Consider the following 13343-nt stretch of genomic DNA (forward strand, 5'->3'; position numbering starts at 1 on the left):
AGGGGGACCGCTTCTCACTCGGAGTGGGGGAACCAGGCCTGGCGGGGAGGGAGCGCCGGCGGAACTAAAGAGAGCGGAACTATAGCGAGCCCTCACTGTAATAGGCTAATTCACAAAAATATCACGCAAACGCTAAAAGATACATGATGGACAAGAACAATACAGCGAGCAGGCATCGGATACCTACATGGCGTCCGAAGGCGGATTGGAGTAAGAGGGAGCTATGGCGCCGCGCGAACTTCTCACTCACACTTTCGCTTTCGGACGCCCGCTTTCGCATGCCCGTTCACTGCAGAGCTCTCATATATATAGCGCATTTTCTCACAAACCTACGTGCAGTAATATGTTCATAAACTCTACACTGTAAAAAAAAATCTGAAAATTCAGTAGATCTTTTTCAGAATCGGCAGTCTGAATCTTGTTTTCAAACTATTACTCAAAGGTTTTTGAGTTTAGACTGAAAATCCAGACTCTTTACTCTGAATCAGGTTTTCAGAGCAATTTGTGTGAATATTTTTAAGTATATTTTCAGACTATACACTGAATCTACAATTCAGAGTTACCGGTATGAATTTTGAGTGGAAAGTCCACCGGACAGGCGGACGAAGCACACCAGTAGCCGGCGCTGACCACCACCCAGGTAGCCGGCAGCTGAATGGTTAAGGTTGCAGCTTCCGAGCCTGAAGGTTGGCGGTTCGATCCCAACCAAGGGCAGTACCGAATGGACAGATATGTCCTCACCTGGGCATAGCTCTCTACCCCCACAGCTGTTAAGTGGCTCGCTATGTGTTCATTTTTAACATTTTCAAAAATATTTTCATACCGGCTGTCTGAATTTTCAGACTACGTGGTATGGTAAGGCAGTACTGAAATTTCGGACCCAGTTGCAGTCTGAATTTTTAGACTACTGGTCTGTAAAAAAACTTACTAAAAGAACTGAAAATTCAGTAAAACTTTTTTTACAGTGTACGTCACAAACAGCAATATATAAACAAAAACAGCCTCGGAGTCTTTTTTCTTTTATTCATATAATATTGCTCGAAACTGTAGAATAGGAAATTTTCTTTCCGTTTATGGTTAACAAGAATTGCTTTTTTTTAAAACTGTCAGTGTGTTTTAGTAGTAACTGGCCATTGTTGAAGTCGTAGACCAATCCGTTTGAACGAAATCGTGCACACTGTAAAGGGCCGCGCCGTTCGAGGTGGAGGTGAAGATGAGCATGTTTTGGGGGACAACACGCAACGGCGCCAATGGCAAAATAAGGGTTAGGTCTATGTTCTTAATAAATCTTTCGTGCCAAAACGATGTTCTTGTAGTTTTTATGTGCTGACGGTTTTCCGAAACCCTTGCAATTCACAGGTCTTACCCAACCGGTTGGCCTATCTTTGGTATTACACTGGCATACAAACGCATACAGCCCAATATCCTTTGGTCTGCTGGGTCAACAACTTTTACATCAATTTTCCACTTTCCATAAAAGAGCATTGGTATTCCTTTGGGTTGTAGAACTGAACTTGACAAGTTTCGCACCGAAAAGCCACCCTGCGACAGACGTACTTAATTAGATTAGACCATCATGACAAAACAAAAACTAACACAGTTCACCTTTTAAAATATTTCACAAGGAACCAAGAATGTGCACGCTGATACAGTTATAAACCGCAACCTGAAATTTTACACAGACAGCTGTGTTTCGGTCGGTTTAATGTTCTTTAAATTTACTATCAATTTGGAATGAAATAAAGGGAAAGTCTCGCCGGAAGATTCCCCCCAATATTATTTTTTTTCAGTATTTTTCGAAAAAATATTAAAAATTAATAAAACAGTTTAAGAAATTACAGAATATGCCTCAGGAAAATTTGACAAAGTGGCGTATGTCCAAAGACCTCAACTTTTCAGGAGAGAGAAAAACAGATTCCGAAATTGATCTGCAAGATACATTTTTTGAGGTAGTGGATTATGCATTATGTTAAAGTTATTCCTCTAAGAGTATGTTACATTTTGCATATTAGTTGGAGCCATTACGACACGTCCGGCGAACAAAGGCGAATCTGCGGAGCGCCCGGTAACAAAGGCGAATCTGCGGAGCGCCCGGTAACAAAGGCGAATCTGCGGAGCGCCCGGTAACAAAGGCGAATCTGCAGAGCGCCCGGTAACAAAGGCGAATCTGTGTAGGTTTTCTTATGGGGATACGCCTTTGTTACGGGCGCTCTGCAGATTCGCCTTTGTTACCGGGCGCTCCACAGATTCGCCTTTATTACCGGGCGCTCCGCAGATTCGCCCTTGTTCGCCGGACGCGTCGATTACCATGTCAAACTATGCATGAACATTTGTCATTTTGTACACCTCAGGGCCTGTAATAGATATTGATGTGCCGTTTGTTTTGACATCTGTAACACTTAATAACAAGCAGGCCCGCCCTTCCGCCAAACGGAGTTGCCAGCTCCACTTCACTGCACCGGCAACTCCGTTCGGCTGGGGCCGGGCCTGGTTGGCCTGTCGGCGGCGATGGTCGGGCCTTATAAATAATTTGACCGGTAAATAACTTTGCATATTTGAGTAAACTAACGCGTCCGGTGGGGGGCCTCCGGCCCTAGAAATTTGCTCCTTGGACAAGACAAAAGACTGTAACGGGGCAACACCGTGACTACACCCCACCTTTCTGCTTTGCTTAAGAATTAAAAAGAGGACCACGCGTAGATTGTAGATTATTGTTTGTCAAACAGTCTTTAAACTTGACTTTTTGCAATTGTTTTCAATATATCTACCTTTAGTTCCTAAACGGTTGAAGATTCGGCAAATCGGAGGATACCCTCGAGCTCAGACTGTGCTGTTTTGGGGGGGTACTTCCTCTGACATTTTACGATTGGACGCCTCCTTGTACGTCTTTATGTGCAACGTGGTCATTTTCACCGTATTTTCGTCGTAAAAACCTCTCTAGCGCCCAAACGGTGCCATATAGAGGCAAACGGACGAAATTTTAGTCCGAGCAGGGTTCTACTTTCACGAGTTACCCCTTAGGGGACCATAAAACAAAAATTGATTTTCTACTTTTTGGACCAACCCCTATTTCTTTGTTACCCCCTTTCACTCCCTTAGGGGTGGTTGCCAGGATTTGCACCAGGCGTTTCGTTGTCCAGGAGTGACCCCTAAGATACCCTGAAATTTGCAGACCTGTAGCTCATCTCCTTCCCCTTACACGGGCGACGGATAGACAGACAGACGGACGGACACGAGAGCGGTTGCATAAGCCCACTTTAATGCTTTTTTAAAAGCAGAAGGGCGGGCTAAAAAACCATACGGCTTCAAAAAAAAGCTCAATTTCACAAAAAAAAAAAAATGGCCCTACGCAGCCCTACGCCACTTTGTCAATTTTTTCCTGGTTTGAGAGTGCCGAAGACTTTCTCATACCACTCCCGATGATGAGTTCAGCTGTCTCTGTTCTGCAGAGGGGATTTTGAAAACTAAGATACGCAGAAAACCAATGATTGACTGCAAACCCAACTATTGTGGTAAATAATTATTAAAGCCTACTACACGGAAAAATAAAGAATCAGTCGTCACAACCGAGAAATCGGTTGAGGCGATGATAACTTACGCGTCAGTTACGTCAACTGACACGAATCGGTTCGTGTGAACGACATTCAGCATCCAACACGATTAGTTGCCACTACCGACCAGGACCGACTCCAGTAACTGACATTCTCGCAACTGAGTGATGCTAGTTGTTGTATCCGAGAAAGTGAGTCAGACATGGCACCACGTCCTCCTTGTCGGAGGCCACAGATTCAGCGAGGTTGGTGTTGGCGGCGACGAACAGCACCACCGCGCGCTGTACTCGCTGGTGTCCAGCAGTGCGCGACATGCTGAACAAGCAGAAGTATCTGGCCAGGTCAGAACTAGGACTCTTGGTGGTACAACGCGCAACGCGCTACATGGCTGTTTTTATTTATCTAGATGGATTTTTCTATCAAAGCACTGTGGAGAATGGAGTATTATGAGGTATGATGTATTATGATGTATTATGATGTATTCTGGGGTATTATGGGGTATTATTGGGTATTATGGGGTATTATCAGGGTATTATAAGGGTATTATGTTGTATTATGAGGTATTATGAGGTATTATTGGTATTATGGGTATTATGAGTATTATGGGGTATTATAAGGGTATTATGGCGACGTGTACTGAGTATTATGCGAGTCGGAGACCCCTCGGTTGTAACTTGACACTTACAGGCAAACTCGCTTTTAATTCTTCAAAGTGATAATAAAAAAGAACTCTTTCTGGGCCGTCCTCAGGTATTAGTTTTTCAATCAGAGTATTGGGCAGGAGGGGCAATGAAACTCTGGTCACTTTGGCTCCTACAACACAAATGAAAAGTTTAAAAAAGAAAAAAGCCTAACCTACAACAGCATGGACTAAGCAGCAGCAAAGCTATCAAGAGCCGGCAGGCCGTCTCTTTCGACATAACCTCTACAAGGTTAGGGCTGACGTTACCAAAACGACTTCAAACGTTTTTATTAACCCCAGTGCCTGACCAAAGCATTCAAGGGCAAATGTGACTGATCAAGACAAAAAGCAACAAGACTCCACGAAAACCTAACCTCGGTGGGCATGGAGATATGAAACCAAGTCGAACAAAAACCAATAATCCCGTCTAAAATTTGTAACATGCAAGCAACGGCAAGCAAATGAAAGCAAATTAGACTGAAAAGGGGGGAAACAATCATACAATACTTACTTTCAAAAGACTCTATGACGCCTTCAGAAAGGCCCCACTCGCGCAACACATCACGAACACCACCACTCGACATCGACGAACTTCGGCACGACGGCACACCCACACTCTAACTACAGACTAAGTCGCTGAGTCAGGACGGGTAACTCAATTACGGGATTCAGAGACCGAACTTTATAGTCACTGAAATCGAAGCCTGATCGAGAGTAGCGCCACAGCGCACTCTGCTGTCACTGCCCACCAGACCGTCTTTTCGTCTCATTGGTTGGTTCTTGGGACTACTTTTTCAAAACCCATCCAATGTAGTCCTATTAACTGAATTTCCCAGGCGTCGCAACAAGATGTTCGGTTGTGGCGGCAAACTTTGATCGTTTGAATGTATTGACGCAGAGCAGTTAGCTTAACCGAAGTCGCTTCTGATGCGACGACCGAAATATCGGTTTGTGGAGATGAAATGGTCGGTTATGAGAACCAATTTGCCGGTCATCACGCTAATAACCGATTTATCGGTTGTGGCAACTGATTTTCAGTTGGAAGAACAGATTCATATTTTTCCGTGTACAGCTCTTGCTCTTCCATTGTCAAGTTTGTAGTTCCTGTTTTGATTACGAGCTAGAATGCTGGCAGGAAGGTGTACGTGTAGTTACCTATTTTGCTCTAGCCGTTTGACTGTTTTGGTATTTTATCTTGTCGATTAAATGCCATGCAGTATGCTAGTATGCTATGTGTTATTCCAGAATGTCACCTCTCTGCACATCATCTTCAGTTGTAAAAGAAGAGTACCACAGCCTTTTCTTGAGTGTTACATACTGCTTAGCTAGCTGCAGTACTAACATGATATTAGCAGGAAGACTTTGACACGTTCTTCTGTGTTACTCGTATTACTGGACATCATGTGTAGAGAAATGGCGTTCTAGAGAAACTCACAGCTTGACCCTGCCTGGCATTGGCTTGAAAAGTTGAACAAGCAGGCCCACCCTTCCGCCGGCAACTCCGTTCGGCAGGGGGCGGCCCTGCCTGGCCTGCCAGCGGCGTTTGTAGGGCATGCTCCCGTGAAAAAAATTATACCGCTTTTTCGTCTAACACTCGTCTCCTTTGAGAGACAAAACAGAAACGAAATTGGTTTGAAAACAATATGACATAGAGACGAAATTTCGACGAAATAACAGTCGATTGGCGACAGAAGTTCGTCTCCGTCTGGTCGCTGATCTATCGCCAACTCATCGCCGTTCCATCGCGTACTCGTCGTTCAGTGCGCTGGGAAGCAACGAAACGGAGACGAAACTGAAACGCGACGGACACGAATAAGAGACGAATGGGAGGTGAGATAAGGGAAAGAGAAAATTTTTGGTATGTTACCGGGCATAGAACCCCCGACATCGGGCTGGTGAGTGAGCTCCCAGCTCACTCGGCCATCTCCATCTCTATGTATAGATTAGAGTGAGGCTAGTCAAGAACGCGATGCTTCGTCGCCCTTCCATCGCAGGAGACGAAGACGCGATGGAACAGCGATGAGTTGGCGATGGATCAGCGACCAGACGGAGACGACCTCTCTGTTGCCAATTGACTGTCATTTCGTCTCCATGTCGTATCTTCTCCACTTTAATTTTGTTTCTGTTTCGTCTCTCATGGGAGACGAATTTTCGACAAAATAGCAGTATAAAGTTTTGCACGGGCTGTCAGACCTTTATGTCACTATTCAAAGTATTGTAAACTTAAGCTTCCAGGCGGGCCTACGGCCCTTTACAATTGGCCTTTGGGTCATTCCATGCCAAACGTTCCCCCAACAAAAAAAAGTTTTGATGAAACTTGGTGGAAACGTTCCCTGAGTGGTCCGATGACCACCTGCAAGAGCATTTCGACCTTGCGCGACGGGTTGCCTACTTATCGGGGGTCAAAGTTTTCCCGCCACTGCGCACTCCACTCGATCTAGCGAGCGCCACGCTTCATCTTTTTTCAAACGATCAACGTCCTAAGGGGTAACAACTGACCCTCTTTCGAATGCGCTTGTCCATTTTCCGAAAATATTCACGCGACGTACCAAAAACTCGATTTTTAGTTTCAAAATCGGATTTTGGCCAAGTATGACACCTTTGATTTGCTTGAGAGTGGGCTCATTGGAAAGCCCGTTCAATTTCCTGTAAGACCCTACTTTCGGTATCATGGGCAGACGCCTACGAGCGACGCTACGGGGCCGGCCGCTCAGTGGCGTGGCCCAGCGTGGCGGGGCCCGGCCAGCTCGACTGAGCGGCGCGGGCGGCGCGGGCGGCTTGCGTTCGGCCCCGTAGCGTCGCTCGTAGGCGTCTGCCCATGATACCGAAAGTAGGGTCTTACAGGAAATTGAACGGGCTTTCCAATGAGCCCACTCTCAAGCAAATCAAAGGTGTCATACTTGGCCAAAATCCGATTTTGAAACTAAAAATCGAGTTTTTGGTACGTCGCGTGAATATTTTCGGAAAATGGACAAGCGCATTCGAAAGAGGGCCAGTTCTTACCACTTAGGACGTTGATCGTTTGAAAAAAGATGAAGCGTGGCGCTCGCCAGATCGAGTGGAGTGCGCAGTGGCGGGAAAACTTTGACCCCCGATAAGTAGGCAACCCGTCGCGCAAGGTCGAAATGCTCTTGCAGGTGGTCATCGGACCACTCAGGGAACGTTTCCACCAAGTTTCATCAAAACTTTTTTTTGTTGGGGGAACGTTTGGCATGGAATGACCCCTTTTAGACATGAGAAAGGAATATAACGGTGAAGCACCGTGGCTGCAACCCAACCTTCTGCTTAGAGAAGTGTTGGGCAGGTAGGGGGGGGGGGTAGTTTCTTGCCAATTTTGCGATTTGAGGCCTCCCCCTCGACCTTCATGTTCACTATAGCAATTTTTAACTTATTTTCGACAAAATACACCCTCCCCAAACAAACATCAAAGTATCAACGTTCTACCCGTACCTACCTAAGGGTAAGTCTCATACTTGCGTTTAAATTTACTAAATAAAACAAGAGTGTCATAACTATCTGGATTTTTCGTAACAGTATTCCAAGGCAAGGAATTGATTGAATGAGTATTTTCCTTACATTTATAATTAGGCTAGACTTGCCTGTACTAGTACAGTAGTGGACACCATCTTACTCACCTGAACCCGTTCTTTCTATAATTAATATTTTAATGACGACATGACCACTATGGGTCGGGCTGGCCCATGACCACAATGTGTCAGTAGGGTGTCCCGCTATGTTTTAAAAGAAGGTGGATGTACGCCAGACCACGCCTCGCGTAACAGGCTTCGCGACATCTCACGAAACACTGTCACGCTGCGACGCGCCTGGCATACATCTACCTTGGCCTGCAGCGCTGACACCCGAGTCGGGTAGTGCAAAAATGTACACAAAGATACAAGGCTTCCGGCCCGTCAACGGTCCGTCAATTTGACTAAGCATGCAGGGTTGTACATTTTTAGCCCGCTCTTTTGCTTAAAAGCTATATAAGCGGGCTTATGCCAGCTCCGCTTCGCTCCACCGGCAACTCGGTTCGGCGGAAGAGCGGGCCCAGCTTGTTTTTTACTTATTTTGGTCAAAAATACCCTTAAGTGCCTCAACGGTTTGAGCTCGAGCAAAACGGACAAATTTTTCGCCCGACGGGCCCTACTTTAATGAGTTACCACCTAGGAAACCATAAAAAAATATTTTCAAAAAACGTCATTTTAGGGACCCGTTGTTTTTGATTTAAAAAAATTTAACATTTGAGCTGGAATGCTTTTCTTTGAACTCGATCTGTCTTCTTAGAACACAAAACGACCCTGCAAATCCCAGGTCGATCGCTAGCTCAATTGGTTCTCGAGTTATCGTGCGGACAGACACACAGACACACAGATACAGATACACAGATACAGATACACAGATACAGATACACACAGACAGAAAAAGTTTTTCCCGACCAGACGGAGTAATAGACTTCGCCAATCACTCAGCCAAAAAGTCCGAATGTTTTGCCGCGCCCAAGCTTTTTGGATTCTTTATTGAAAATAAAGGTTTAGGGCAAAACCACGACAGTCTTGTCTGTCCGTCACACTCATTTTTCTTAGTTTTTGGCACTTTTTTGTAGGTTTTCCAGCATTGAGGAAATACTAAACGTAGCCCTCTTATAGGTAATTCTCAGACGAACTTAGTGATATGTCGCGCTTTGCTCTGCTATGTCATGTTCCTAATCTAGGGGCTTTCGAAAATGCGTGACGGACAGACGCCGAACGGAACTGACTTTATGCGTGTTTGTGTGACTGTAGAAGTAAAAGTATGTACATTATCATGTTGTAAATAACACCAAAAATTCTGGCTTTAAATTACCTTTCAAATGATGTGACTCTAAAATTTTTGATACAACGAGAAGGTATTCAAATACCACTAAAACTATAGCAAAAGTGCTATTTTTCCGCCGTGGTTTTGCCCTTTACGTGTCCCGGCGATTTCCTGATTTCTCAAAATTGATGGATGTGCAACGGACTTTAAGTTTTGGGATAGTGACGGGTTCAACGGTGATGCGTTTAGCGTTGTCGTGTTCACCGGTTATGCGTTTAACGCCGATGCGTTAAACGCCGCCGCGCTCGTTGCTGTAACATGTTTTTAGTTGTAGGCTCTGAGCGTCAGGTGAGAGTTTAGAGTAAAAGCTCAACGTTATACGTATAAGTCATCTGCTTTAACGTTGGCGTTAACGTTTTTTTAACGGAAAAATTTGGATTGCACTATCAAAAAAGCATGGTCTAGTTGTAATCGGTCAAAACATGGGAGGTGTCAAAAAAAGTCATCTGAGCGGTTGTTGAGGCGGGTCGGCTGACTCAGCGGTTGTCGAACCGCCTTCACGGAATGAGCAGTTGTCCAAACCGCTCGGCAGACTAAGTGGTTGTCGGAGCGCTAGACTGAGCGATTTATGCTCTGAGGTATCGAGTTATCCCCTCTTTGACCTTTTCTCGACCTTCTCTTCGCGTACAAGAAAGTGAAACTGCGATGGTCACGAAACCATACTACCGTACATACTGGCGGGAATGGACAGTCATGAGGTGTTTCGCTGACGTTGCTCGACATGCGCACAAGAATTTCGTTCCAAATTTTTGGAAGATGTGTTTTGATTGTGGTACACAACTTCTTGAACTTCATGATCATTGCGTTTTCTTTCCATCCTCCTCTCGTTCCCCATGACGCGAATGCCAGCAGTGCCTATGAAGACATCCAAGAACTTTTCAACAATCTCTAGGAGTAAGGAACAATGTGACATATCACTTGACTCTCATGATAACCATGCACGACACTACGCACGGCGAATCGCAGCTGGCGAAACCACGCATCTCTGTTTTCAAAATTGGGTGATTATAAAAAAAAACGTGCAGTTTCGTTTCACAAAGAAAATTATTTCATTCTGCTTCTTCTTCTTCTTCTTCTTGTTATTATTATTATTGTTATTATTATTATGTTATTTCTTTTTGCTTAACTTTTCTTTATATTGTTCTTTACCACAAGATAACATTTCTAGAGTTGTCCCACAGTATGACCACGTACAGAGGTTTAACAGCGATTCATGCCAAAAAGGCTCGATCCAGACTCTTTTGTTATCGTTCTTTACAAAGGTATTCAAGCAGCACTGTAACGGATCGTGCGGAACTGGTCCATAGCCGCAGTAGGGTAAGCAAATCTATGAGGGTGTTCAACGTGTTGCCTATATGTCGGGCAATACCACGGCTCCAAGAAACAGGAGCGACCCACAGCCGAGGCGTGGATGGGATAATAAGAGATAGTTGCAGATAATCGCATCGGAGTTTAGTTCTGAAGAAAGCCTGAAACAGCCCTCCTGCCCCAACAGGGCACCCTAAACTCATTACGACCGTATATGACGTTAATAGTTCTCTATTTTCAAAAGGGCATTTTCGGAATTTTCGATTCTGCATTACAGAATGGAAACTAGAGCAGGAACGGACTTCATTCGCAAAAATATTCGCACAAGAAAACGACGCTTCTTCCCACCTCTGCTGATCGCGTTTTTCGTCAATTTCTCGCTCGGAAAAAGTTGAGTTCTTGTGTGTCTTGGCTGTGGAGTGGTGGCTGATAAACTCCGAAGCCCGAACCTCAAAACCCGTGGAACGACTTTGAGCCCCTGTAGCTCTGCGTGTATAAAAAACTGAAACTCAGGGTGAAAGTACCTTTGAATGTGGTCTTTAGAACTAGGTGGGGCATTTGAGTCTGCAGTGTTGCCATATTCCGAAAATGGGCTGCTTTTTAAACAACAGGGAAGTGTGGAAAGCATCGGAATTCAGTTTTGACCTCTTTTGATCGATCCTGCACGTAACAGTGATGAAATTGTTCGATATTCTTGTCGGCCCCCTGTAGAGCTCCAAAACAGACGTCATACTAGACCGAAGTGGTGGCTCCAGCACAATAGAGACGAACATGAGATGCTTTGGAACGAAACTGAACGGTTTATTTGACTATCACCCAGTTCTATTTTTTTTTTTTCCGTATTTCAGCTATGTGATTTTTTTAGCACTTCCATCACAGAATTCGCAGAAACCCCAGCCCAGGCTAAGATTTTCATGAGGATAGCTATGGCCACGCGTTTGCCCTGGCCGACCATGGCCACGCATGGCCACAGGCCATGGGCCAAATGGCCATTTTTGGCCATTGGTGCTACTTGCCATGACAGTCATGTTACCAAACATGCCCACCATGGCCACGTTATGTGGATCTTGGCCATAGTAAGGAGCAGTGGCAGTGGTCATTTTATAGTAAAAATTGGATTGTAAGTCCAAAGTTAAAGGTTATACACGAGGCAGCATATATAAACGGGTTAAGTACTCACTCAGGGTGCCTGAACCAGGGCGGAGCCGAATCCGGTGTCTGTTTTGGCCTAGCTCAAGCCGTTTACAAGTAGCAGGAAAAAAGATATCCGGTTTGAATGAAATTAAAATGGCCCTACTAAAATACAAGGAAGTAGCCACAAACCAAATTTCAGGTCAAAATTCCAAGGAATACTATTTTTATCGGATGTTGAAATTTCATGGCCACTAAAGCCCGTATCACACGCGCGGTTGCCGTTGACGTTGCGATTGCGATTGCCGTTGCCGTTGCCGTCCCGACCAATCAGAGCGCAGCAGCCGACGTTGGCGGTTGCGATGGCAAGGATAGCCGCCCGGCTATTTTTAGCCCGCCCTTCTGCTTTTAAAAAAGCATTAAAGCGGGCTTATGCAACCGCTCTCGTGTCCGTCTGTCTGTCTGTCTGTCCGTCGTCCGTGTAAGAGGAAGGAGATGAGCTAGAGGTCTGCAAATTTCAGGGTATCTTAGGGGTCACTCCTGGACAACGAAACGCCTGGTGCAAATCCTGGCAACCACCCCTAAGGGGGTGAAAGGGGGTAACGAATAAATAGGGGTTAGTCCAAAAAGTAGAATATCAAATATTTTTTTATGGTCTCCTAAGGGGTAACTCGTGAAAGTAGAGCCCTTTGGGCGAAAATTTCGTCCGTTTGACCCTATCTTGCACCGTTTGGGCGCTAGAGTGCTTATTTCGACGAAATACGGCGAAAATGACCGCGTTGCTCATAAAGACGTACAAGGAGGCGTCCAATCGTAAAATGTCAGAGGAAGTACCCCCCAAAACAACACATTCTGAATCAGACACTACTCTCAGATTTGCCGTATCTTTCACTGTTTCGGCCCTAGAGGTGGATATATTGAAAAATTTGGCAAAAAGTCAAGTTTTAGGACTGTTTGACAAACAATGTACAACCTAAAAACTGCGCTGGTTCACCTTTTTTAATTCTTGGGCAAAGCAGAAGGGTGGGGTGTAGTCACGGTGTTGCCCCGTTACAGTCTCTTGTCATGTCCAAAGGAAAAATTTCTAGGGCCGCAGGCCCCCCGCAAGACGCTTAAGTTTACTCAAATATGCAAAGAGATTTACCGGTCACATAATTTATTTGATTATGCCCTTCAGTAAATCGCGAGACTGAAATGGTCGGGCCGAAGGCCCGACCATCGCCGCCGGCAGGCCAAGCAGGCCCGGCCCCTGCCGAACGGAGTTGCCGGCGCAGCGAAGTGGAGCTGGCAACTCCGTTTGGCGGAAGGGCGGGCCTGCTTGTTTCAAACGCAATCGCAATCGCAGCCAATCACAGCTCAGCTTTGTGTCACGTGGCCCCGAGATTCTCCCGCGAAAACCGTGAATCGTCTGCTAGTCGAGCTGTAGCAGGTGCAAGATGTTGGGAAATAATAATATGTTCACATTTGCGTGAAGATATTATTTTCTAACATGCCACCTAAACAAAATAAGGATTTGTTCACTACCGACAACGAACACCAACTAATACGAGAGGTGGAGATGAGACCCATTTTGTGGAACCCCAACTTACTAGAATTCAAAAGATCAGACCTGAAACCTGCTCTTTGGGCCGAAGTGGCTCGTGCTCTTGGTCCCTATTTCACTGGTGAGTATTATTTGATTTCAGTCGACGCTTAAATATTTCCTAATGCCGCCTATTAAAAATTATATGAGAACATAAATCTATATTTGGAGGTTAGGTGTCGGCGGCAATCGCAACCGCAATCGTGTAGTGTGATCGGCCCAACGGCAACGGCAA

At 45.3% G+C, this 13343-nt stretch overlaps 1 protein-coding gene across 1 annotated transcript in view; it reads right to left on the bottom strand.

The window, feature by feature from the left end:
* Positions 1 to 1300: 1300 nt before the first annotated feature.
* The window catches only part of LOC113212428 (uncharacterized), a 53536-nt gene continuing 41493 nt past the window's right edge, over positions 1301 to 13343 (bottom strand). Inside the window, exons 3-4 of the mRNA XM_052271931.1 lie at positions 9763 to 9942; positions 1301 to 1542 (exon numbers count right to left, since the gene is read on the bottom strand). Of these exons, the coding sequence (XP_052127891.1) occupies positions 1363 to 1542; positions 9763 to 9942 (360 nt within the window). The 3' untranslated portion in view covers positions 1301 to 1362. The remainder of the gene's footprint in view (positions 1543 to 9762; positions 9943 to 13343) is intronic.

This window comes from Frankliniella occidentalis, unplaced genomic scaffold (assembly GCF_000697945.3).
Source record: "Frankliniella occidentalis isolate FOCC.00 unplaced genomic scaffold, Focc_3.1 Scaffold179, whole genome shotgun sequence".
Classification (NCBI taxonomy): Eukaryota; Metazoa; Arthropoda; class Insecta; order Thysanoptera; family Thripidae; genus Frankliniella; species Frankliniella occidentalis.